This window comes from Rhinatrema bivittatum, chromosome 1 (assembly GCF_901001135.1).
Source record: "Rhinatrema bivittatum chromosome 1, aRhiBiv1.1, whole genome shotgun sequence".
In the NCBI taxonomy this organism is placed as follows: domain Eukaryota; kingdom Metazoa; phylum Chordata; class Amphibia; order Gymnophiona; family Rhinatrematidae; genus Rhinatrema; species Rhinatrema bivittatum.
The window spans coordinates 615,862,078-615,888,097 of NC_042615.1; the positions used below are offsets into that span (position 1 = coordinate 615,862,078).

The 26,020-nt window shown below is 44.5% G+C and overlaps 1 protein-coding gene across 1 annotated transcript in view; it reads right to left on the minus strand.

Annotated features, from left to right (window-relative positions):
• ARL14EPL (ADP ribosylation factor like GTPase 14 effector protein like) overlaps positions 1 to 23,545 on the minus strand; it is a 50,577-nt gene extending 27,032 nt beyond the window's left edge. Inside the window, exons 1-2 of the mRNA XM_029586137.1 lie at positions 23,288 to 23,545; positions 10,065 to 10,188 (exon numbers count right to left, since the gene is read on the minus strand). Of these exons, the coding sequence (XP_029441997.1) occupies positions 10,065 to 10,188; positions 23,288 to 23,382 (219 nt within the window). The 5' untranslated portion in view covers positions 23,383 to 23,545. The remainder of the gene's footprint in view (positions 1 to 10,064; positions 10,189 to 23,287) is intronic.
• Positions 23,546 to 26,020: the final 2,475 nt, after the last annotated feature.

Below are 26,020 nucleotides of genomic sequence, written 5' to 3' on the forward strand. Positions count from 1 at the left end.
TTAAAAAGTGTACAGAAAAGCAGAAATACTGCTTTTCTGTACTTCCTCCAACTTAATATCACTATGATATTAAGTTGGAGGAAAAAAAAAAAAAAAAAAAGCTAGAAATGTCCCAAAAAAAAAAAAATTAAAGAAAAAAAAAAGTGTGCTCAATTAACAAATGTCCATTTTCCTAACCCATGGCTGTGCACAGGTTAGGAAAACGGACACTCTAAAACTGAGCGTACATTTCCCTAAGTGGCTGACAGCCACCTCTCCCAGGTGCCCGCTGCCTAAGAGGCACTAGAAGCATGCAATTTCCCCTAGCGCCTTCTTTTTACCGTGGCAACACATCTGCATGTAGCACTGGGTACCCCAGAGAGGGAGATCAGTGCATGTTACGGGATCGAGCACTCAATCATGAGCACCCCTTTAATGCACACCGATACTGAATCAGCCCGTGTGTTTTGTATTTTTGCTTAATTTGCTTTTGTCTTTTTCTTTAAACAAATGAGGCCAGTGAGCTTCACTATCTTCCAAGCAGGGACCACTTTGGCGAAGAATTTTCAATTGAGAGCCATGACCCTTGCCAGACAAAGCAGTTGTAATCATGGCAAGAGGATTCCCCCTCCAATGATGCAGCTGGACTTGTATAGCCAAATGACGTCTGCTCCCCACACTCCCTCTCCCAATCCATCTCCTCCTACACTCTCCCCCCTCCATTAAAGCAAATACACATTTCCTATCATGTAGCAGATGGACTCAGGACCAATGGGTATAGTGTACTCCTGATAGCAGATGGGAGTCTGAGTCAGATTTCAACGATGATATCAGCCTACATATACTCGTGCAGGAAGCTTAGCTCTTCAGTATTTCTCCGTCTCCTAAGCAGATAGGAACACATCCACACATTAGAATAGTATTAGCAATTCTAAAACAAAGAACGAAGAAAATTTACCTCAAGAACACGAGCCCCGCTCTCCTGCGGTGATACCTAAGGGTCCCTCCCCCAGTCGAGAATTCCTGAGGTGATTTCCGAGATCCCTCAGAGGTAAGCTCGGTCTGGTAGCTGGCTCCCGGCGTGGACTTAGCCCCTAGGGTGGCTTAGAGGCAGCGGGTGTTGACTCGAGCGCGGCAGTGAAGGTAATTCCCTCTCCCCCCACAGCCAGAGACCACCCGGCACGAGGACAGGAAACACCGAGACCAGGTAAGGTAGAAAACGTTTTCTAAGTCTCCGGTCTCAGAGGCTTGAATTGCCACACAGGTCGTCCCTTCCAGCATCTGTAAAGTCGGGTTGAGCAACCCCGATCCGGTGCAAGGGTCCACACACATGGAGACCCTCCGGGGGGGTCACCATCTTGCCCGCGTGGTCCTTCTCCAAAGACGAACTACCAGCTCTCGTGTCTCTGACCCTGAAGACGCTGGCCATTCCAGGCGCGAGTACCACAGCAGAGCCAAAGACAAACCCAGTTTTGGTCGGTCTCCATCAGGCCTCATGCTATTTCTCAATGCTGCAGGCTGTACAACAACCGATTGACCTGGAATGGAATGCCCTGGAGGCCAGCTTCAAAGGACGGGCCCTAGAAGCCCTATACCCCCTGGAACCCATGGCCAAAGAACTCCTACGGTTCCCAAAAGTGGAAGCCATGGTCTGCGCTCTCTCAAAGCGCACTTCCATCCCAGTCGGAGGAGGAGCTGCACTCAAGGATGCCCAGGACAGACGTCAGGAATCCATCCTTAAACAGTCATATGATGTCGCAGCAATGACCCTGCAGATCACTTCCTGTTGCGCCATTGTGACACGTGCCTGCTTGCTTCTCTCCAGGGACGCAACCCACTTCTGCCGAAACATTAGAACCGGCGATATCTTTCCTCACAGATGCGACCTCTGACCTGGTGCACACCTCAGCCAAGGGCGTCTCCTCCATAGTGGCAGCCAGAAGGCAACTATGGCTACGAAATTGGTCAGCCGACACGACCTCCAAGACGAACCTCATGAGAATGCCTTTTAAAGGATCCTTCCTGTTCAGAAGCAAACTGGAAAAGTTAGCTAACAAATGGGGCGAATCCCCAGTACCTCTGTTACCGGAGGACAGGAACAAAAGAAACCAGTGCTCCTCTCCCTGAAGAACCAAGGGCAGAAGAGCCCAGCGTTTTAAACCGTACAAAAACACATATCAAGCACCTCGCCCCCACAGGCAGGGCCCAGTCCTTTTGGAACAGACACAACAAGAGGGGAGCTGGCTCAGGTACAGACCCCAGCCGCACCCCACAATGAGAATCAACAGACCCATCCACAGGAAGAAGTCATAGGGGGCAGACTTACCCTCTTCTACCAAAGATGGGTTGAGATAACGTCGGACAAGTGGGTCCTAACCATCATTCGAGAGAGGTACTATCTGGACTTCCACAGCATCCCTCCAGACAAATTTGTGAGGTCAGCATGCCACTCCCTCTCCAAGAGGACGGCAGTGGAAACCACACTGACAAAACTACTCAGCCTAAAGGCGATAACCTCGGTGCCCACGCACCAACAAATTACTGGTCACTATTCCATCTATTTTATCATCCCCAAGAAGGAGGAAACGTTCAGGCCCATCCTGAACCTCAAGACCGTCAATCGCTACCTGAGGGTACCGCACTTCCGCATGGAAACCCTACACTCAGTCATAAGGCAGTACAACCGGGGAATTCCTGACTTCACTGGATCTATCCGAAGCCTATCTCCACATCCCGGTTCACCATGACCATTAGCGCTTCCTACGGTTTGCGATACTGGACCATCACTACCATTTGAGAGCATTGGGTATATAACCCAACAAAACGACCTTTATATGCATTCTTTGTATTAAAAGTGAAAAAGGCATCCAAGTCTACCGGTAGTCAAGAAACAGCACAGATTGACTTATACATTGTCTATTTGTCTGTGTGAAAATGTCTGCCTTCACAGTGAAAGGACAGCACAGAGACAGGTGCAGAGCGGAGCAGCACATGCGCATTGTTCTACTCGCAGACAGGCTAATGCAGAAAGGTGCATTCCGGCCAATGCACAGCATTTTGTGAGTGTAAAAGCATGTTTGCTTACCGTAAACGGTGTTTCCGCAGATAGCAGGATGAATTAGCCATGCTGTCATGGGAAACTGTCCTTCAGGACCCGGGAGGCAGAGCTTTCCAAGCAGAGATTAGAATTTTGGCCTCTGCGGCTGCGCGTGTGTTCCTGCACAGGAAAACCAAAATCTCCTCAGTCTGTAATTAAGCTTACGCGTAGCAGAATAGAAGGGTTGACTATCTAGGGAGGAGGGAGGGTCAGCATGCTAATTCTTCCTGCTATCTACGGAAACACCGTTTACGGTAAGCAAACTTGCTTTTTCCTGTTGATAGCAGGGCTGAATTAGCCATGCTGTCATGGGAGTCCCAAGCTCCCGATCACGCACTCTTATAAATGTTTAATGTCTTCGCGTGATCCATTCATTGTGGTAGTCGGCTGTTACTTTGAGAAAGACTGCAGGACTGCCCGTCCTAGTTTGGCATTATCCGCTGCCTGCTGGTCCAGGCAATAGTGGGATGTGAAAGTGTGAAGAGATGACCACGTGGCCACCTTGCAAATGTCCATGGGGGGGTACATTTCTGAGGTGTGCTATTGATGCAGCTACTGCCCTGACTTGATGAGCATTTGGAAAGGACGGGAGAGGTAACTTTTGCTTTTCATAGCAGAATTGTATACACTGCACAATCCAGCTTGAGATTGTCTGCTTGGCTACTGGCAGTCTCGGTGCATTGGGGTTGAAGGAGACAAATAATTGAGAAGTACGGGAGTCAGAGTGCATTCATTCCTTGTAACTAACACTCATTTACAGACCAGTGTGGGCAGCAAGCGTTCTCTGTCGTTGAAATGTGGTTTAGGGAAGAATGTTGGTAATTCTATGGATTGGTTCAAGTGAAACTGTGACACTACTTTCGGGAGAAAGACTGGATGAGTTCTGATACCTTCAGTTTTATCACCAGAAGGCAGTTATGGAGCATAGTGAAGTAAGGCTTGTAGTTCGCTGACCATTCAAGCGGATGTTATTGCCACTAGGAAGACTACTTTCCACGTGAGATATTTTGTGGGCTGAATCCATTGGTTCGAATGGGGATAGCATAAGTTGCTCCAAGACAATGTTCAGGTTCCATGGAACAAGTGGTTTAGAGGCTGGTGGACGAAGATGTGATAAATCTTTGAGGAAACGAGAAAGCAAAGGGTGATTGGAGATGGAATGACCGCTATGAGGCCTATGATATGCTACTATGGCACTAAGGTGAACTCTTATTGAGGATATTGCCAAACCAGACTTATATAATGTATGAAGTTAATCCATAAGCAATTCCAGTGAACAGTCTAATGGTGGAATCCCCTTGGATATGCACCAGGTGGAGTAATGTTTCCATTTGAAACTGTAGTTTCATCTAGTTGATTGCTTTCTAGATTCCAAAAGGACATCTTGGGCTGCAGTGGAAATGCCTTGTTCCATTAGGAGGAACCGTTCAATCTCCATGCTGTTAAATGAAGGGACGAGTGGAGTGGGTGGAGAACCGGATCCTCGATGGAGATGTGTAAGAGGTAGCTGTACCACGGTTGCCTGGGCCAAGCAGGGTATTAGTTGAGCCGCATCCGTTATGTATTTTTGAATTGTCCTTGTAAAGAGTAGAATGGGTGGAAAGACGTACATTAGGCTTTCTGTCCAAGGAATGAGAAAGGCATCCTGTGAATCTGCTCTGACTGGGCCATACTGAGCAGAAACAAGGAACTTGTGCGTTCATCTCTGTAGCAAAGAGGTCCATCGTCAGAACCCCCCACTGCATGAATATTCCTTGAGCCACTTGCTGATTGAGTGACCATTCGTGAGGATGGAATATTTGGCTCTGTCTGTCCGCTCTGGTGTTGGCAACTCCCGGAAGGTAAATGTTATTTATTTAATGTTTTTATATACCGACATTCGTTAATAACATTTCCTGTAAATGTATTGAATTTTGCTGTGCTTGCTCGAAGATTAGCAGGGCTTTCCTGCATAGGGACCATGAACCGGACCCTCCTTGCTTGTTTATGTAAAACATTGCTAATTGGTTGTCCGTGTAGACCATGACTCTGCAGCCCTGCAGGTGATATCGAAATGCTTGCAAGGCGTTGCGAATTGCTTTGAGTTCCAGTAAGTTTATCTGCAAGCTTTGTTCCAGTGTCGACCACCGTCCTTGCGTTTTGAATAGGTCCAAATGTGCTCCCCAACCCTTGCAAGAAGCATCGGTGGTAAGCACTGCATTGTGTGGGGGAAGACTGAACAACGCTCCTTTGGATAGTGTGGACTCGATGAGCCACCAGTTTCTATCCTTCGTCATTTTGGAAGTGAGCAGCAGGCATTTTGTCAACGGTTGCGAGTGTTGTTTCCATTGACGTTTCAAGCCCCACTGTAGACACATATGTAGTCTGGTGTTGGGCACCATGAAAATGGCTGCTGCCATGTGACCCAAGACTGTCAAGATTTGTCGTGCTGCAGGCTTGTGTGTCTTTTTTAGAGAGTGTAGGAGTCACATTTCCTGCTTCCTGTCTTCCGGCAGGAATGCTCTGTTGCGTGTAGTATCCAGTCGAGCTCCAATGAACTGTAGAATTTGAGTCGGGCGCAAGGTCGATTTTTGATAGTTGAAACAATCACTTGTCGAAGATGCTCGATTAGTTTGTCCAGAGTCGAGGCTACTAGAAGCCAATTGTCCAGATATGGAAAGATTGTCATACCTCATTGTCGTAGGTGAGCCACCACCACCACACATTTGGTGAAAACTCTTGGTGCTGCCGATAGGCCAAATGGGAGCACTTTGTATTGATAATGCTGATGCTTGTATCGGAAACACAGGTAGCGCCACGAGGATGGATGGATTGTAATGTGGGTATAGGCATCCTTCAGGTCTATTGAGCACATCCAATTGTTGGGTTGGAGAGGTAGAATTGATTTGAGGGACACCATTTTGAATTTCTCCCGGACCAGAAATTTGTTCAAGTCTTGGAGATCCAGAATTGGACGAAGACCACCGGATTTCTTGGGAATGAGGAAATATGGTGAATAGAAGACTGTGTCCTGGGCTTTCGGGGGAACAATTCGGATTGCCCATTGTTGGAGTGATGAGACTTCCTCGCCGAGTTAGGGATGTGATATCCGTGTTGATTGAACAGCGAGGTGGGGAAGGAAGGGTTTGGTTGTGAACTGAAGCTAATAGCCCTGTTTATAATGTCGAGAACCCAGCGATCGGATGTTATAGCTTCCCAAGCTGGGAGGTAAGATGTGATCCTTCCCGGAGGCATTTGATGTAGTGGTGGCAGCAGCTGTATCTTTAAAAAGACTGTGCTGACTTTGTGGAGACTGCAGGCTGTTGGCCCTGCTGTCATTGGGTTCTTGGCTTGCCCCTCCTAGTTTGTGGTTGGTGCTGTTGTTGCTGTGGCCATTGGTATGGTTGATATGAAGAGGGTCTACACTGTTGATAAGAGCTATAAGGATAGTGTGAAAACTGTTGCCAACGAGAAGTCCCGAAGTAGCGTCGAGAGGATGAATAGCTTGATCTTTTAGTTTTGTAACTGTATCCTGGAAGCGGTCTCCTAACAAATTGTCTCCCATGCATGGTAAATTGGCCAGTTTGTCATGGAGGTCTTCCCTGATAGCACTAGCTTGGAGCCATGCTATCCTGCGAGCTGCAATGGCCACAGCTGAAGCTCTAGATGAGGTTTCAAACCCTTTGTACACCGTTCGCAGCAGATGTCGGGAACACTGTTCCATATCTTGGAGAGGAGGTGGAATCGGCTCAGCAGTGGAGGTGAGCATCCCTTTTGTTGCCTGAATGCATTCATATATGTATTGTACCTTGTAGAACTGGTGATATTGTATGCGAGCGGCTAACATGGAGTTTTGATACATTTGTCTTGCGAATTCGTCCAAACAACGGTTATCCTGTCCAGGTGGGTTAGAGGCATGCAGTTTAGATTTCTTAGAAAGCTGCATAGTGGACTCAACCACTATGGACGCATGTGGTATCTGTGGTAAAGTGTAATGAGACGATTTACGCATACGGAATTTCAAATCAATTTTCCTTGAGATGGCGGGAAGCGAGTACGGAGTTTTCCAAGATTTCTCAAGCACCCTGTCCAACACTTCCTGCGGAGGAAGAGAGGTTGGTTCCCCTGGAACATCAAAAATTTTTAAGAGCCCTAGTGTTTCAGCTCTCGGATCAGGGAGTTTTTGGATGTCTAAGTGCAATATAGCCCCATCTTGTCTAGAAACTTTGGATAGGACAAGTCTTCGGGTGGTGAATATGGTTCTTGTGGTTGTTCTGGAGGGTCTGACGGGTACCCAGTGGAAGAACTTGGAGAAGATCGAGGGGAATCTAAGTCTCGGGGCGATAGAGACTCGTGAGCCAGAGATGTAGGCAGGAGTGGCTGTGGTGACTGCGAGGGCTCTACTGATGGTTCTCTGGAGTCTTGTGGTGGTTCAGGAGACGCATGAGGTAATTTGAAAGTGGGTTGGTTCAGGAGACGCATGAGGTAATTTGAAAGTGGGTTGAAGAGACTTAAAGAATCCGGACAATGCCTCAGACAAATGGGAGAATACTTGCTGTGTTTGTGGAGGCATCTGTGGGTGAGTAGGTTGTGACGGAGGTGCTATTGAGCCCAGTATGTCAGAGTACGGGTGTGAAGATTTTGTTCCTGTAGGTTGGGTATTTTTTTGTCTCTCTTCTTTTTAGGTTATGGTTGAGAGAGATTATCATCCAAGGGTCGTGAACGTGATCGTGTTGAGCCCAGCGAGGCAGTGTGAAGAAGAAGAGGCAGAGGAAGAAGGTACACGCACCCAGTCTGCCTCAGAGGCATAAGTAGCCCTTGATGCTCGTTCATGGTGTGATGAACTGGATTCTGAGAGATGTGGGCTAGTCTTACGTCTCGTCCTCTCCTCATGTCCATGCCTATGTTTTTTATCATGGACATATAGGTGGTGGCGTTCACCCGAACTCGCAGCATGCTTTTACAGATGGCTGGTCCCAGCCTCTGGTGATGGTCATCGACATTTTCGTGACCTATCCATGTCTTGCGATGCTGGCGATAGGGACCTACGAGTGTGCGCCGGTGTCATCTCAACTGAGGTGGAATGTGTCGAATGAGACTTACTGTGAGACAAATGCCTCCGTTTCTGCGCCCGCTGCGCCGGTTATGGGTGCGCAGTTCCAGCACCTGGGTGGGCAGGCTTCAGCGTCAGAGTTTGATTCCTGCGTCGAAGGCGGAGTCGTGGGTGTTCGCGGACCAGGTCCCTGATCTCCGCTGTGAGTCACATGTGCTGGGTGCGATTCTCGGCCCTTTGTCGACCTTTCCTGCTGGGCCTCATCAGGGTCTCCATTCTTTCTTTTACTTACAGGTCCCATCTTGTCTCCAGACCTGGAGATCTTAGGATCCAATGATGAGGCCCTTTTTACTGATGGAGCTTGATGTTTTGATGGCCCTGGAGAAGAGTGCGCTGCTGATGGAGGGGCACAGGAGCCTCCAATGCTGCTTTGAAGATCCTTTATTTTGTGGGCGCGCTGCCTCTGGGCCCTCGGCAACATGCGGCCACAATGCTCGCATTCACCTTGATTATGGTCGGGTCCAAGGCAGCGGTAGCACTGATCATGTCCATCAGTAATGGTCATGATCTTCCCACAGGAACAGGGTTTAAACCCCAACGGCCTGCTCTGGTTTTTTATAGACATTTTCTCGTCAAAAAGTTAAAAAAAAAAAAATTATGTTTTTCCTGCGCGGGAACACATGCGCAGCCACAGAGGCCAAAACTCTAACCTCTGCTTGGAAAGCTCCGCCTCTCGGGTCCTGAAGCACAGTTTCCCATGACAGCATGGCTAATTCAGCCCTGCTATCAACGGGAAAACTTTACTGCTGATGCAGCAAAGATGTTTTATACTGACAAAATGAGTGTTCTAAAATGGGAGTAATACTTGGCGCCCTCTCATGGAAATCATATGCAATGAGAGTATTAAGTATTATTCCATAATGAAGAGAGGGGCGTTGGCCCGGCCAGGATTTTCTTAGCAATGAAAACTTAATTCCAGGGTCCGAGATGGAATTAAGTTTCCAGCACTACTATGCTGGCACTTAAAATAGAAAAACATTTTACTGTCCAATATACTTTGTGTTTAAGTATTGACTTATCCAGCTAAGTGGAGGCAGCTACTGCCACTTAGCCAGATAAATACTGACTTATCTGGCACAGGTCGCCTCTACTTAGTATTTATCCAGCTAAGTGGTGGTGGCTGCCACCACTTACCTGGATATGTGGCAACAGCCGCCACCACTTAGCCGGATAACTCATTACTTATCTTCAAAGTGCGCCTGTACAATCTTCCTGATAGGGATGCTCCCCCTCCCTTCCCAACTTAAAAATGTGCATTCGGCCTGTGGCAAAGGCACATTTTAAAGGCAACGCTTTTTTTTTTTTTTTAACTCCCGATGTATTAGCATATCATTAGCTTGCTGCATCAGGAGTTAAAAAAAAATTTAATCTAAGCGTTAAACCTGTGCAATGAAATCTAGTGCATCATGTTTTAACGCTCAGTGTGCTGCATCAGCCTAAGAGAATGTATTTGGAATGTGTGCTCTGAAAAGGAGCCTTTCCCAAAAATGTTTCTATTTTTTTTGTATTAAATGCTATAGTTTTCCCAGAAAGCATTGCTTTTCAGCAAAATGTACTCTTTCTAAAGACAAATGAACCATGGAATTGCCCAAAGGTGGCACCCACACACAGGAACACTGAGCTCATTGTATTAGTATACAGATTAGTTAATGGAGCAAGAAAAGCTTCTCACTCTGGCCCCATATAATACATATACAGAAGACGGAAAAGTGCATGTTATTCTTAGGTAAGAGTCAAAATAAGCATTTCTATTTCAACCACCTGAGCAAAACAGACCAAAAGGTAGAGACAATATTTTCACTGTATTCAATCACAGTATATAAGATTTTAATTTGACCATATGGAAAATGAGTTATGATTTATAAAAATAATACAGTAATTCACCAGAATTCATACCAGTTGTTTCTGCATTTTTGGAAAATCCTTCTCAGGTGTGCTGTTTAACTCTGTGAGTTTTTCTCCTCCTCTGCTGTTCTTTTCTACCTGCAATTCTTCAGATTGATCGATCATTTTTGAGTCACTATAAGGAAATTTACAAGTAAATGTGTGAAACGTTAGACAGCATGTTGCCATGTGAAAAGGTAAAATAGAAGCAATGCTTTCAGGCCCACTTTTTATTTTTTTCTGGGGTGGGGTTTTTTTGCTTTTTTTTTTACAGTCCTGAAAATTAAAGCAATGTAAATCAAAAATCTCAGACATTCAGAACAAGTATTACCCCAGACCACAATGGCTCATACAAGCATAAGTGCATTTATTTCTATTTCTCATATGCATTTTATTTCATACGTTATGAATGGCTATTAGTCAGAAGTGAGTGAGTACCATTCACGACAGACAAACAATTCCTGAATAGCGAGATTCTTCTTTTGTTTTGCCCTTACAGAGTGCTTTATGCAGATAAGTTGACCAGTTAACACACTGGATCTCGCAAGCCCCTGTCAGCTAGGATATCATATATAATGCATAAACCAATCAAATAGCATGCTATGTCATGTCATTTCAGTCACTTTTCTGAATATGACTGCTCCCAAAGGCTCATGGGAGCAAGAGGAACAGCTGAAAGATTTTCACTGTAAAAGTTGGTGCACAGCAGAGATTGCTACAGGGTAGGAAAAAAAAAGGGTCAAATTTATCAATTCAATGAAAAAAAAGAAAAGCAATATTACTACAAGCAATATGCACATTCTGTCCCCATCCCCAAACTATCTCACACTTTAAAATCCTACAACAGGTAGAATGCAGAGGTGACACAGGATGCCTCCCTGGATGGAAGTCTCCTCCATAACCTCTCCCTTCAGTCAGTGTTGCTCTTTTTGCAACCACGGTTAACGCAGTAAGTGCAGCTTCCTTTCCTTTCCTCCCCAGAGAGTGAGCACTTCACCTCCAAGCCCCGCTGGCTCGTTGGACACCAAACATTTTATTCCAATCTCCTGCATAGAAGCAGTAACTCAAGAGGCACAACACTGGCCCCCATCATATGCACGTTTGAAATACGGTGCAGTACACAGATATACGGTTTTCCTTTTTAAATGTATGCACATTCTGTGTCCTCAGTGAAAACAACATCAAGCCCATATTTCAACATTTTACACACTTCTTTTTACCTCAATAGCAAACTTGCTAAACCAACTCTTCCTGATCCTCCCAGCAATTTATAGCATATAGCTGTTACTTAAAATGTTTTTAAATAATAATCCATCTAAATGGCTTTGAATATGGACCTCTCTATATGCCTTGTAACATTTGTTGTTTAGGGCAGGGAAGGCCAACTCTCGTCCTCAAGAGCCACAAACAGGCCTGGTTTTCAGGATAGCCACAATGAATATGCATGAGGTATATTTGCATACGATGCGGGAGGTATATGCAGATTTATTTCATGCATATTCTTTGTGCTCTGCTGAAAACCAGAACTTTCAGGCCGATTCAGTAAAAGTCGCGGGAGAGCGGGTGAGTGCCCACTCTCCTGTGCATGCGATTCAGTATTTAAATGAGGGCCCGCGGTAAAAAGAGGCGCTAGGGACACTAGTGTGTCCCTAGCGCCTCTTTTTTGACAGGAGCAGCAGCTGTCAGCGAGTTTGACCGCAATTTTGCCGGAGTCAGTTCTCAAACCCGCTGACAGCCAAGGGTTCGGAAACCGGACGCCGGCAGAATTGAGCGTCCGGTTTTCAACCAGCAAGCCGCAAGCCCGTTTTACTTTTTTTTTTTTACTTTTTAATTATTTTTTACTTTGGGACCTCCGACTTAATATCGCCATGGTATTAAGTCGGAGGGTGTACAGAAAAGCAGTTTTTACTGCTTTTCTGTACACTTTCCCGGTGCCGGCAGAAATTAACGCCTACCTTTGGGTAGGCGCTAATTTCTAAAAGTAAAATGTGCGGCTTGGCTGCACATTTTACTTAGTGAATCGCGAGGGAATAACTAATAGCGCCCGCAACATGCATTTGCATGTTGCGGGCGCTATTAGTTTGGGGGGGGGTGGACGAGCGTTTTTGATGCGTTATTACCCCTTACTGAATAAGGGGTAAAGCTAGCGCGTTGAAAACGCACGTCCAAACACGGATTAACAGTGTACTCCACCGGAGCGCACTATACTGTATCAGCCTGTTTGTGTGGCTTTTGAGGATTGGAGTTGGCCACTACTGTTTTAGGGGATCATTTTCTAACTGCACACATTGGTATAAGGTCTGTGGGTACTTTTTACCTGGCGACTTTACACCAGTTTTCAAGAGGAAAATGTCTGTGCTATTTTCCCTTTGCAAATTATCCCACCACAATTATCCGCACACATCTACACCTACTAAGGTTTATGTATAGTACTTTTCAGGGAAAAATACACCCATGCTTTTGAAAATGCAAGAGTATGCATGTAATTCCATACCCCGCCCCCAAAAACCACCTCTTCAAATTGTTGGTACAAGTACATATAAAAACATAAGAAATTGCCATGCTGGGTCAGACCAAGGGTCCATCAAGCCCAGCATCCTGTTTCCAACAGAGGCCAAACCAGGCAACAAGAACCTGGCAATTACCCAAACACCTAGAAGATCCCATGCTACTGATGCAATTAATAGCAGTGACTATTCCCTAAGTAAACTTGATTAATAGCAGTTAATGGACTTCTCCTCCAATAACTTATCTAAACCTTTTTTGACCCCAGCTACACTAACTGCACTAACCACATCCTCTGGCAACAAATTCCAGAGCTTTATTGTGCGTCTAGTGAAAAATAATTTTCTCCAATTAGTCTTAAATGTGCTACTTGCTAACTTCATGGAGTGCCCCCTAGTCCTTCTATTATCTAAAAGTGTAAATAACCGATTCACATCTACGCAAGGTCCGTGTGCATCCTTTTACCTCCCCCCCCCCCCCCCCCCCAAGTTTGTAAAAGCTAATTTCTAAGGACAAAGCACTTTTTCCTGCACAATTCACTTTTATATTGCAACAAAATCAAAATCTAAGGGAGCAACTTTCAAAGCAATCTAGTTGCGCAAAGATGGATTCATGCAGCTAGGACCATCCTGTCTGAAAACTGCCCACCTCTGCCCAGCTAGAAGTGCATGTGGGCTTCCTCTGCATGAGTGTTTTTAGCCAGCCAGTGAGGAGGTGTACCTAAGTGGAGGGGGTAGAAAATAGTGCACATGCCATTTTCAGAAGGATACACACTGCTCAGCCATTTGACAACACAGCAGGTGCAAAGTATACAGTCATTTTTAGTGTGCATGCTTTAACAATTTTTAAAAGGAAACTATTTGGACACTTTCTGTTTTAAAATTTGCATAATGTGCAAGCATTAAAAGTGTCTATGTCCTCTGCAACTACATGGCCTATTTTAAAACTGGTCCCCATTGCTCACCTCCTTCTAATCTGCTTTTATGCTTGCTAAGTGAGCATGCTCTGTCTGTCTGAGCAGACTCCTTTGCCTCCAACCCTTATCTTCTCTTTGCCATACAACCTCTCTCCTCAAACTGTAGCTTCTTCCTGTGTCTCCCATCCCCTTCACACTCTGTCCCGTCAGTCTGATTTCTTTCATAACCAGGTGCATAAAATTAATTTTAAGTTCTCCACCAGACCCTCTCCTCCTCACTGTTCCTTTTCCCAGCACCAGCTTTTGGGTAGGGCGAGCTGGGCAGTCAACTGGGATGCTGTGAGATGAGGAATGCTGCCAGTATCCCCCAGTGGGCTCATCAGTCACAGTGCAGAAGCAAGGCAACTTATCTGCAGTATCATAAAATCTTCTCTACATCTGCCTCCTTAAAGGTGCTGGAGTTCCCAGGCTGGCAGCATTGGAATTACTGCCAGCGTATGTGCTCCTGTACCTTTAAGGAGGCAAACTTGGAGAACACATCACTGCTCAACAGAGCCAGGAGGAGTGCCCATGAGTGAGAAGTTGGGCAGAAGTAGTGACCTGCACAGGCCATGAGCTAAAAGCAGAGCAGCCAGAGAGGGGTAGCAGAGGACAGGAGTCATTTTTCAGCTGCCCATGTGTGCAGGAGCTACCAGACAGAGATAAGAGCCCATGGAGGACCATGAAGCTGCCACTAATATTGCAAAGGGAGGGGCCAGGAAGGCCTGGCCCACAAAGTTGCTGTTATCCATCCTGACCTGCACCCCCAAAGCATTCTGGGAGGGACAGAGAGAATGCCAGGAGGGGGCAAAAGGGGGAAAGAATACTTGAAAGTAAGGTGAGATGAGGTGAGGGAAAACAGTAAAATGTGTGCCTGGAGGAAGGAAGAGGATGTGGGGGAAAGAGAATATCTGTAGGGAGGGAGAAAATGCCTGGAGAGAAAATAGAGAATGGAGGGAGAAGTTGGATGGAGGAAGGTGGAGAGAAAATGCCTGGGTGGGGGGGGGGGGGGGAAGAAGGCTGGAGATAATGTCTAGTGAGAGGAGTGTGTTATGTATAAATTTTCATGCAGGGCACCATTTGCCGTAGAGTTGGTCCTGCCTTTACCCTCTGCTACCCTTTTTTCATTTGCTAAAGTGAAAGAGATGGAAACTGTTCATCAGCTCTCCTACTACAAACTCACTACTTCTTCCTTTGAACTCAACTCTATCTCTTTCAGTCATCCCTTCCATCTGTCATATTCTCACTCTATTACTTTCCTCTGCAACTGTTCAGCCACTTTTAGACATGCCGTTATAACACCTCTCCACTTCACTGGACCCTACTTGAACTGCTTATCATACTCATTTACATACAAACTACTTGAAAGTACTGTCCACTTCTCTTGTCTTCACTTTCTTGAATCCCAAACTTTCTCGATTCACTCTGTCTGGTTTCTGTCCTATCCATTCCACTGAGACGGCTCTTACCAAATTTTCTTGTAACCTCTTCATGGCCCAGGACAAACGCCACTTACTCAATCCTCACATCCTTGACCTTGCCACTGCTTTTGTCACTGCTAATCGCCAACTACTTCTTGATATCTTGTCTTCAACTAGATTCCAGGATTGTAATCTGTCTTGGTTCTCCTCTTTTCTCTTCCACCAAACCGTTAGTGTATTTCTTGGTGGATCCACCTCCACTGCTGTCCCATTACAAGTCAGCAGGCCCCCAAAAGGCCCTCTTCTCGCATCTCTTTTACATGCATTCTCTTGGTTCTCCAATCTCCTCCCATGGCTTTTAATTCAGTCTATATGCTGATGAATCCCATCTCTCTTGCTGTACTGGAACTTTTACCCAGAATCCAGTCTCAGATCTCAGCCTACTTATTTGACTTAGCTTCCTGAATGTCCTACCATCATTTTAAACTTAATATGCCAAGATTAAATGTATTTTCTCAAAAAAACAAAAAAAACCCCCACAATTCCCCATTCTTCTCTCAATGAATAACACTTGTCCCCTCAGCCCAAAACCCTGGGTTTCCCTGCTCCTGTCTGTGCACATTCAGAACATTGCTAAAATGCATCATTTCTTTCTCTTTAACAAAACAAAATTCACCCTTTTCTTTCTGAACATACTATCAAACCCCTTATCCATTCCTCACCACCTGTGTGGACTACTGCAGCCTTCTCCTCACAGGTCTGCCTCTGAAACATCATTCTTCACTAGTCTGCTTGAACTTCAGTTGTGCAGCTTATCTCCCTCATGTGTTATGACCATATTACCCCTTTTCTCACCCCTATCTGCTTCTGCATTCAGTTCAGACTACTACTTCTCACGTACAAATGCATTCGCTTTGCAGCCCCATACCACCTCTCCTATCTCCCCATGTCCCTTCTCTGCTTATTTTGCCCTTCTTCTATATTATTCATTTCAGACTCCACTTTGGCTGTCTTGCAGCACTATGTGCCTAGAATGGCCTTCCTAAGTTGGTGCATCTTTCTCCATCTCTGGCTGTATGCATGTCCCTTTTAAAGACCGAAGTCTTTGAGATTTCTTGGTAGATCGCATATCCAGCATAGCCCTCTGCTTCAACAGCAGGGGAGCAAGACTGATACTTCACTTTCAATGCATAGCCAGCATGGCTCTCTGCTTCAATGGCAGGGGGGAATGAATAAAGGGGATCTATATTCAGGCAACAATCAACAAGGACTGAATTACATAGTCTGGATAAACAGATAGGCATTGGTGTGGCTTGCTTATTGCGGTGGTTGATAGCCCTAACTAATTAAGCTATTTCACTTAGATGCAGTTCCTGCACTGCTCTCCTCATTAGTGGCGGGGATGGAAGGGAAATAGAATAAAAAAGGTTACTAAGAGCCAAGAGAAACATAAGTATGTGAGACAAAAAAAAAAGTGCAAAAGCTTGCTGGGCAGATTGGATGGGCCGTTTGGTCTTCTTCTGCCGTCATTCCTATGTTTCTATGATTGTGGAGTTTAAGACTTAATTTCTTGCCTTTCCAAATGTGACCTCAAAGCAAATTAAAGTCAAGTATCGTTACTAGATCCCTGCCATAGAGGGCTTTCAATCTAAATATAAAAACATGATGGCAGAAAAAAAAAAAAAAAAAAAGATTATATGGCCTATCTAGTCTATCCATTCACAACAACTATTCAGCTTCACAATCCCTACCACTGCCTCAAAGATCCTCAGTGCTTATTCCATGCTTTCTTGAATTCCAATATTGTCCTTCTCAACACCACCTTCACAGGGAGGCTATTCCATGCATCCACTACTCTCTCTCTGTAAAAAATATCTGTAATATGATCTGAACTAAATCATGGTGAACCTGAAAAATGTAGGCCAAACTGACGAGTAGCAAATCACCCAGACTAGATGGTATACACCCCAGGATTCTGAAAGAACTAAAAAATGAAATTTCACATCTATTACTATTAAATTGTAACCTATCATTAAAAGTGTTCATTATACCTGATTACTGGAGGGTGGCCAAGGTAACTCCAATATTTAAAAAGGGATCCAGGTGTGTTCTGGGAAATTACAGAGTGGTGAGCCTGACTTAAATGCTGGAAAATCATGGAAAGCATTCTAAAGCACAAAATCACAGCACATATAGAAAAGACATGGTTTAATTGAACACAGCTAGAATGGATTTACCCAAGGGAAGTCTTGCCACACAAATCTGTTACAATTTTTTGAAGGTTGAAGGAGTCAATAAACATATGGATAAAGGTAAGTTGAAAGATTTAGTATGTTTGGATTTTCAGAAGGCGTGTGATAAAGTCCTTCACAAGAGATTCCTTAGAAAATTAAAAAGTCATAGGATAGGAGGCAATGTCCTTTTGTGGCTTTCAAACTTGTCTAAAAGACCGGAAACAGTAGGATTAAATCGTCACTTTTCTTAGTGGAGAAAGTTAAACTGAGGAGTGCCTCGGGGATCTGTACCGAGACTGGTGTTTTTTTAAATATATTTATAAATGGTCTGGAAAGGAGAATGAATGAGGTGATCAAATTTGTAGATGACAATTATTTAGAGTTGTTAAATCACAAGCGAATTGTCAAATTGCGGACCTTGCGAGACTGGAAGATTGGGCAACCAAATGTCAGTTGAAATTTAATATGGACAAATGCAAAGTGATGCACATAGGGAACAGAAATCCACATTGTAGTTACATGATTTTAGGTTCCATATTGGGAGTTATGACCCAGGAAAAAAGATCTGGGCATCACAGAGGACAATATATTAATATCATCAGCTCAGTGTGCTGCAGAGGTCAAAAAAGTAAACTAAATGTTGGAAATTATTAGGAAAGGAATAGTGAATAAAATGGAGAATGTCATAGAAACTCTGTATCACTCCATGGGAGACTGCATCTTGAGTACTGTGTGCAATTCTGGTTGCTGTATCTCAGAAAAAGTATAGTTGCACTGGAAAAAAAAAGTTCAGAGAAGGGCAACCAAAATGATAAAGGAGATAGAATGGCTCCCCTATGAGGAAAGGCTAAAGAGGTTAGGGCTATTCAGCTTGGAGAAGAGACGGCTGAGGGGGGGGGGGGGGGGGGGGGGGGGAGGGATATGAGAGGTCTATAAAATTATGAGAGAACTCGAACGGGCAAATGTGAACTGGTTATTTACTTTTTCAGAAGTGAACTCCCATTTACCACTACCCTGTGTCACTTCTCACCTAACCAGTTTCTAACCCATTCAGTCACTTTAGGGCCTATACCAAGCATGCTTAGTTTATTTATGTCACCTATGTGGAACTATGTCATCTGCCTTAATGAAATCCATGTACACTACATCCAGTGCTCTCCCCTAATCTAGCTCTCTGGTCACCCAATCAAAGAAATTGATCAGGTTCATCTGACAAGCCCTACCTCTGGTAAAACCATGCTGTCTTGTCTCTTGCAATCCATTGGATTCCAGAAACTGCATTATCCTCTGTTTTAGTAGAAATTCCATTAATTTGTTCTCCACCAAAGTCAGATTAACCAGCCTGTAGCTCCCAGCTTTCCTTACTTCCACTTTTGTAAATAGGAACAATCTAAGGGCCCGATTTACTAAGCATTCTTTCCTAGACACAGAATGGGAGAAATGCTTTAGTAAATGAAGCCCTAAGTTTGTGCCTGAGGCAATTGAGCACGAAGTGACACTCATCCAAGGTCATAAGGAGTGTCTGTGGAAGAGGCAGGATTTAAAACCTTGGCTTCCCTGGTTCTCAGCCTGCTGCTCTGAATACCAGCCTACTCCTCTAGGCCACACTTTTAAATCCCAAAACCCCGACTCTTCCTGATCTTGGCGCTCTCTCGCATGAAGCACATTTTACAATAATAGTTAAGTGATTACTAGAAAACCACCTTATTCGTTTGTCTCAACTAGACTGTTTCTTTTAAGTATCTGCACCCTGCTGCGAATGCCTTGCAGCACTATAGAAATGTTAGATTAGTGGTAATGTGGAGGATTTACAAAAAAAAAAAAAAAAAAAAAAAAAAATATATATATATATATATATATATATATATTCATTGTTAAACAAAATGGGAAAGCAAAACAGCTCCTTGGGGCTTCCTTTTCCTAACTTTGTAAAGTACCGAGGAATCCCTTGTGACTCAAGCCACTGAGCTTGAAATGGAAGACCTGCACAAATCTCTCTAGCATGATTGACTCCAAATATGTCTGGTCTCCTATGAGGTAATTAACTGGAGTTAACCCCCTTCCAACTGTGAACCAGACACACCAAAACTGCTCAAGAATACTGTCCTGGGGTTTTATTGTCATAAAAAACAAAACCAATGCTATACAAGGACAGTCTCCACTCTGGATGGGAGAACATCACAAAGAGGTGAATCAGAAGTGCAAGTTTAATTTGAAACAAAGTTAACAAAAATTGTTTATGATACAAGAAGTGCAACTATACACCTAACACTCAACAGTTGCTAACTGCATCATAATACAGTGCTATTGTTATGCATTTCTTCACAGACATCTTGCAAGCACAAACACATTACTTACATTCACGTGCTTGCATTGATTGACACCCATGGTATTTTACACAGCAATTTGCCTTAAAAGTGTTTTAGTCAGCAATGAATTTGCTTAAATCCAAAGCACTGCAGGATAACAGACAATATGTTTTTTTTTGCCAGAGGCACAGCATGTCAGACAAACCTGATCAGTTTCTTTAATTGAGTGATCACAGAATTGATTTGGGATGTGCACTGGATGTGGTATACTTGAGATTTCAGCAAAGTTTATGATCAAAGTACTAAAAAGACTATTCAGTTATTTGAAATTAAAATGATCAAACACTTCAAAATAAACATAAAAGTACTTAACAGAGATATGCTTCTTCTAACCCATTACCGAACAATTTAGCTGCCTCTTTCATTTTATCACTTTTCTAATCCCCTTGCCTTCTTCAAAATACCATTGTAATGTAAAATGCAATTCTCTTGTACATTCAATCATCCTCTACCTTTTCCTGTTCTTTTTTTTTTTTTTTTTTGACCTAATGAAAGGCAAGTAGCTCCGGAAAGCCAGTTCAATAAAAAAGGTATTACCTGATATTATTACTTGATATATCAGGGGTGGCCAACTCCAGCCCTTGAGAGTCACAAACAGGTCAGATTTTCAGGATAGCCACAATGAATATACATGAGATAGATCTGCATACATTGGTGACAGTGCATGCAAATCTATCTCATGCATATTAATTGAGGATATCCTAAAGCCTGGCCTGTTTGTGACTCTCAAGGGCGAGAGGTGGCCACCCCTTTTATGTATTATTTATTGACCTTTTATTTCCATGCATTCAAGTGGACTAGCTCAGCAACTACACTATTTTAGCAAAGCTTTTGCTACTGTTCTACATAGGAGGTTAACAAATAAATGGAGCAGCCTATAGGTGAGCCCCATGGTGGGTGCCTGGATTACAAAATAGTTGAGAAATAGAGGGTGGTGATAACTGGAGTTCGCACCCAGAACAGAAGGGTTTATCATTGGTGAGCAAGAGGGATCTGTACTTACTGGGGATGGTTGTGCTTGACATCATTCGGGCCAATTCAGTAAAGTCCGCGGAAGAGCGGACGAACACCCACTCGCCTGTGCGCACGATTCTGTATTTAGGTGGTGCGGAAGAAACGGGCAAAAGGAGGCGCTAGGGACACTAGCGCGTCCCTAGCGCTTCCTTTTGACCCGGAGCGGCAGCTGTCAGCGGGTTTGACAGCCGACGCTCAATTTTGCCGGCGTCGGTTCTCGAGCCCGCTGACGCCGTGAAAATTGAACGTCCAGTTTTCGGCCCAACAGCCGCTGGCCCATTTAAAATTGTTTTTTCTTTTTTTTTTTTATTCTTCGGGACCTCAGACTTAATATCGCCATGATATTAAGTCGGAGGGTGCACAGAAAAGCAGTTTTTACTAGAGATGTGAATCGGAACCAGAATCAGTTCGGATTTCAGTTCCGATTCACATCTCTATAGATGTGAATCGGAACCAGAATCGGGTCGGATTTCAGTTCCAATTCACATCTCTAGTTTTTACTGCTTTTCTGTGCACTTTCCCGGTGCCGGCAGAAACTAGCGCCTACCTTTGGGTAGGCGCTAATTTCTTAAAGTAAAATGTGCAGCTTGGCTGCACATTTTACTTTCTGTATCGCGCGGGAATACCTAATAGGGCCATCAACATGCATTTGCATGTTGAGGGCGCTATTAGGTGCCGTGGGTTGGACGCGCATTTTCTGCCCCTTACTGAATAAGGGGTAAGGGAAAACGCGCGTCCAAGGGCAGGTTAACAGTGCGCTCCGTCGGAGCACACTGTACTGAATCGGCCTGACAGTGAGCAATATTGCAGTGGGGTTAGTAGGAAAAGTGTATTTTTACAGATAACATTAATGCATAGTCACTGCTTAGGCAGGAAACAGAATGAGAAGGGATCTTAAAAAAAAAAAAAAAAGCTTGAGGTCGAGTAGCAGCTAAGTTTCAATGCAAAAAAGTGTAGATTCATGCATGTAGGGTGCACAAATCCAAAGGAGCAGTTTATGATGAGATCTCAGAATCAGCCTCATGATCTCAAGGTAACCACACAATACAAAAAGGGAATGGCAAGGACCAGACGGATACCAAGTTGCATAGATAGAGGTGGTAATGCCTCTACCGTCATTGGTGAGACCTTATCTAGAATAGGGTCCAATTCTGGAGGCCATACCTCTAAAAATATGGACAGAATAGAGGTAGTTCAGAGAAGGGCTACCAAAAGGATGTAGGGCCTGCACCAAAAGTTTTAGGAGACATAAGGACCTAAATATGGATAAGAAGATAGGATAGGTATAAGCCAAAAGCAGCTCCCACATAGCCACATGGCGCTGTACTACTCCTGTTACCTCTGTACAACCGAGTCAGTTAAGAGTGCTGGCGAGTTCCCAGATCCAGGGTCTATCTGCAGGGCAATCTCTGGTAAATACTGTCTCAGGACCTTCTGAAGCTGAAGAAAGTCATGGGTAGATAGTCTGGTACAAATTGAGAATGGCCATGACCAGCTCAGAAGAAATGCCAGATTGCATTTCCTGCTGGGATCTAGACATGAGGAGAAGGATCATGGTACCAGATAGCATCTGCAAAGGAAAAGATGAGTTCTACCGGAGTTCACAAGGAACATAAAAGGTAAGTGAGAAACGTTTTTTCTCCCAAATGAGGACAAGAAGGATAGAATATCTCTCTAGCCTGTGGGCCATCTTAGAACTTCTGTATTTGACACTTCTCTTAGATTTGGGCTTGCCCAAGGAAAATTTGGCTCAGTTACATGAGATTTATTCCACCGTGGAAATCCCCCCCCCCTTAAATATGGTAAATACAGACCAAGTTTAGGTCTATTGCAAGTATAACATTTCATTGCATAACACTTTAAGAGTTCTAAGAAAATGTGTTGTCTATCACTGAAATAGCTTTATGTAAAACTTAGAAAAGCCAAACACAGACGTCTATAGAGATAAATTTGGGTGAGGTACTGCATTTAGAATGTATTTCTTGGTATGCTATATTTAAGGATGCCAACTTGCTCCAGATTTTCAGGACAGGTTGATCCAGTCCCGGTTTTATCACATTGCATGCTGGGATTTATTCTAATTTCCCAATTACATTTCCTAAGAAAAGCAAGAATAAGTACCTTCATGCAGGTGAGTAAAAGCAGGACTGGATCAACCTGTCCTGAAAATCTGAAATCAGTTGGAAAACCCTACTATATTTAAAAATGTCTTGACTAGTGATGAAAAGTCATCAGAAGTAAAGGTAGGACATTTTCAAAGTGTACACTAATGGATGGATCAAATTTAGTTCATGAATAACATATTTTACAAAACTAATTTAAAAAATATAGCACAGATTTCCTTAATATGCTGCTCCTTTTGATGGCCACACTGGAGATAATTTTAAGGCACAGGAAGCTAAGTTAAACATCATAAAAGTGACACCTAGTAGACTGTAAACAGACAAACTGCGGAAAAAAATCCATAAATAAATTCAAGGGGGGAGGGATATTATTTTCCTGACATACTTATCTCTAAGAACCATAATCCACCCTAACGTTTTACACTTTTCCTTGGATACTAGCACGCTAAGACGTATAAATTCCAAAGACTGATACCTCCCACCACTCCCAACCTGAGAGCATCATTCGCACAGAAAATTCTCAAAAATTATCATGAGGCCCTCTCCTCGGTGGGGCTGCAACTCGAGCCCTAGGCTTCGCTCCCCCTCCCACTGTAACTATCTCTGCGGCTCACCCCGCGCGCAGCCTCCGTGTCGGCTGGCGAGGGCCCCGGGGTTGCCTCAGCGGCAGATTGTGCCGCGCGCTCCGGGGAAGATTCCAGACCGGCATGAAGGCAAAAGAGAGACCGGGGCGGAGGGTAGGGGGTACGAGGTTCCAGAGCCTTGGGCTGAAAAAGCCCTAGTGTGACGTCACAAAGACGAGCACGCTGCCCGCACTGCACTTATAAGAGGCACGGCTAGCACGAAGACGCCGGCTCTGGAGGCTCCGTCGCTCCTTGGCGTTTCTCGGAAAGGCGGGAAACTGTGTGAGGCGAACTTGCCCTACTGGGGCGCGAGGAACAGCGCTTTTTTTTTTTTTTTTATCGTTGAGAGGAGCTTGTTTATATTTTAAGTTACCGCAGTCTCGTGAGCATTCTTATTATTGACTCATGTTTCTAGGGCCTTATCATGTTGTATAGTACAATTAGTGACGGTTTTTTTTTTTTTTGTAAGAATGTTGATCTCTTGTGGCTCAGCTGTTCGTTTGTTTGAAGCATGCCCAGATGATAAAAATGATGGGGAATCAGATCACGTGGAAGCTTGGATTTAACCGGCTGGAAACCCTCCTAACTGAAATGAGAGATTGTAAAAGTGTCTGTACCCCTGGGTTCGAGCTTCCAGCAGCACTTGAGTTCAAACCGCAGAATTAATCAGGATTTAACCTAGTGTGGTGTGAGGTCCAAGGCAAATCAGCCAGAGTGGGACCCTCTTGGGAAAGGGAGGAGGGAGAGGAAACTGTCCCAACCATCTGATACTCAGTATCCCCTTCTTTCTCTCTTTATTCTTTTCTGTCACTCCCAACCCCAGAAGCATCCCTTCTGTCAGTCTCACCACCTCAGAAACACTAAATTGGTGGGGGAGGAGCAATACAAACTTTCTCTCTTCCCTCACCTCCTTAGGCATGACCACCACCATTCTCCCCCCTTCTCAAACTTGACTTCAGCCTGTAGCTAACACTTTCTCTGCCCACTATCCTCCCCCTTCCCCCCCCCCCCCCATACTTGATCCAGCAGTCTTCGCCTTACCTAGCCCCCAAATACCCCAGCAAGCATTCTCCTTTTCTACCCCTGCACCCACTCTAAACCTCCCAGGCATCTATTTGGCCCATAGGGGTCACTTGTTTCTTAAGTCCTCCCTTGCTAATCACTCCAGCATGCCAGTGTGGTCCTGAAGACTCCTGTGAAGGAGCAGATGTGGCCAGCATGTGGTGTGGGATGATGACGCTGCAGCTCACGATGTCACCTCTTCTTCAGTGAGGACAGATACAGTCCTGATAACTCCCTGGACTGACGCATGCTGCCAGCTGATAAAGCCGCCTCATTTTTGGCATGGCAGATGACATGGTTTCTCTCTGGCTCACAGCCCTCCCAAAGCATGAGTCCCAGGGCAATCACCTCAATGATCCCCTTTCTCCCCAGGACAGCCCTGAAATTAATGATAGTATTTGTCCAGTCAGGAGAAATCATATCTTTAAGGCACCTACTTACTACGGTGCATTAAGTATTAATGCACCAAAATGCAGCTTATGAACCACAGGCCTCATTATTTTTAGTGGGGCCTATTATCTCATGCAGTGTTTCCCAACCAGCGTGCCATGGCACATTGGCGTACTTTCAGACCTGATGAGTACCATGTAAAAGTCACCACTAATACTCAGATACAAGCCTGCACTTGTGTTCTGTTCTCAGCATCCCGCAGCAACAAGAGGCACTAACGGTAGTTCTTATACGTGTAAGAGCTTTTTTTCTGAGAACATGCATAGTCATGCTTGCCTCTTATTCTGAGCTATAGCATGAGCCCTATAGTATGGTAATTAACAGGCAGCATGCAAGGCATGGATAGCTGGGCCCTGTTATGTGCTGCACACTGTCAGGCTGATGCAGAAAGGTGCGTTTTGACCAACTCACAGCTTTGCCTTCATTTGAACACTCATTTTGTGAGTGTAAACTTTACTGCCAATGCAGCAAGGAGTTTTATGTACATAAAATGAGTGTTCTAAAATGGGAATACTACTTAGCGCTTTTGTATGGAAATCCCATACAAATGAGGGAATTAAGCATTACTCTCTGATGCAGAGAGGTACATTTGGCCTGGCCAGGATTTTCTTAGTGTTGGAAACTTAACTCCAGGGTCAGAGATGGAATTAAGTTTCCAGCGCTACTATGTTTACAGTTAAAACCTGTACAAAATAAAAAACAAAAACAAAAAATAAAAAAAAATATCAAATGCATTTTACGGATAAGTACTGATTTATCCGGGTAAGTGGTGGCAGCTGCCTTTGCACAATCTGACTGGCAGGGACGCCCCCCTCCCTTCCTGTGTTAAAATGAGCATTCAGGCTTTGCTATTTTTTTTTTTAACTCCTGATGCATTAGCATATCATTAGCTTGCTGCATCAGGAGTTAAAAAAAAATTAATCTGAGCGTTAAATCTGCATTGAAATCCAGCGCAGTGTTTTAGCACCCAGCTTGCTGCATCGGCCTGTCAGTGCACACAGCACCTCCTCTTCTTCCACTTCCTGAGCCTCCTCCTTTTGAATCCTTCCAGCCTCTGTCCTATCCCCAAGCTAAGTGAGATGGGGAGAGCGTGCATGGAGCACTGGACATGACTTAATCTATTGGGAGCAGCAGCAATGGAAGAGCTCCGGCAGCCACATGAAGCAGCCAAGGCATCTAACTGAGCCAGCTGCTTTCACCACCCCGATGTTT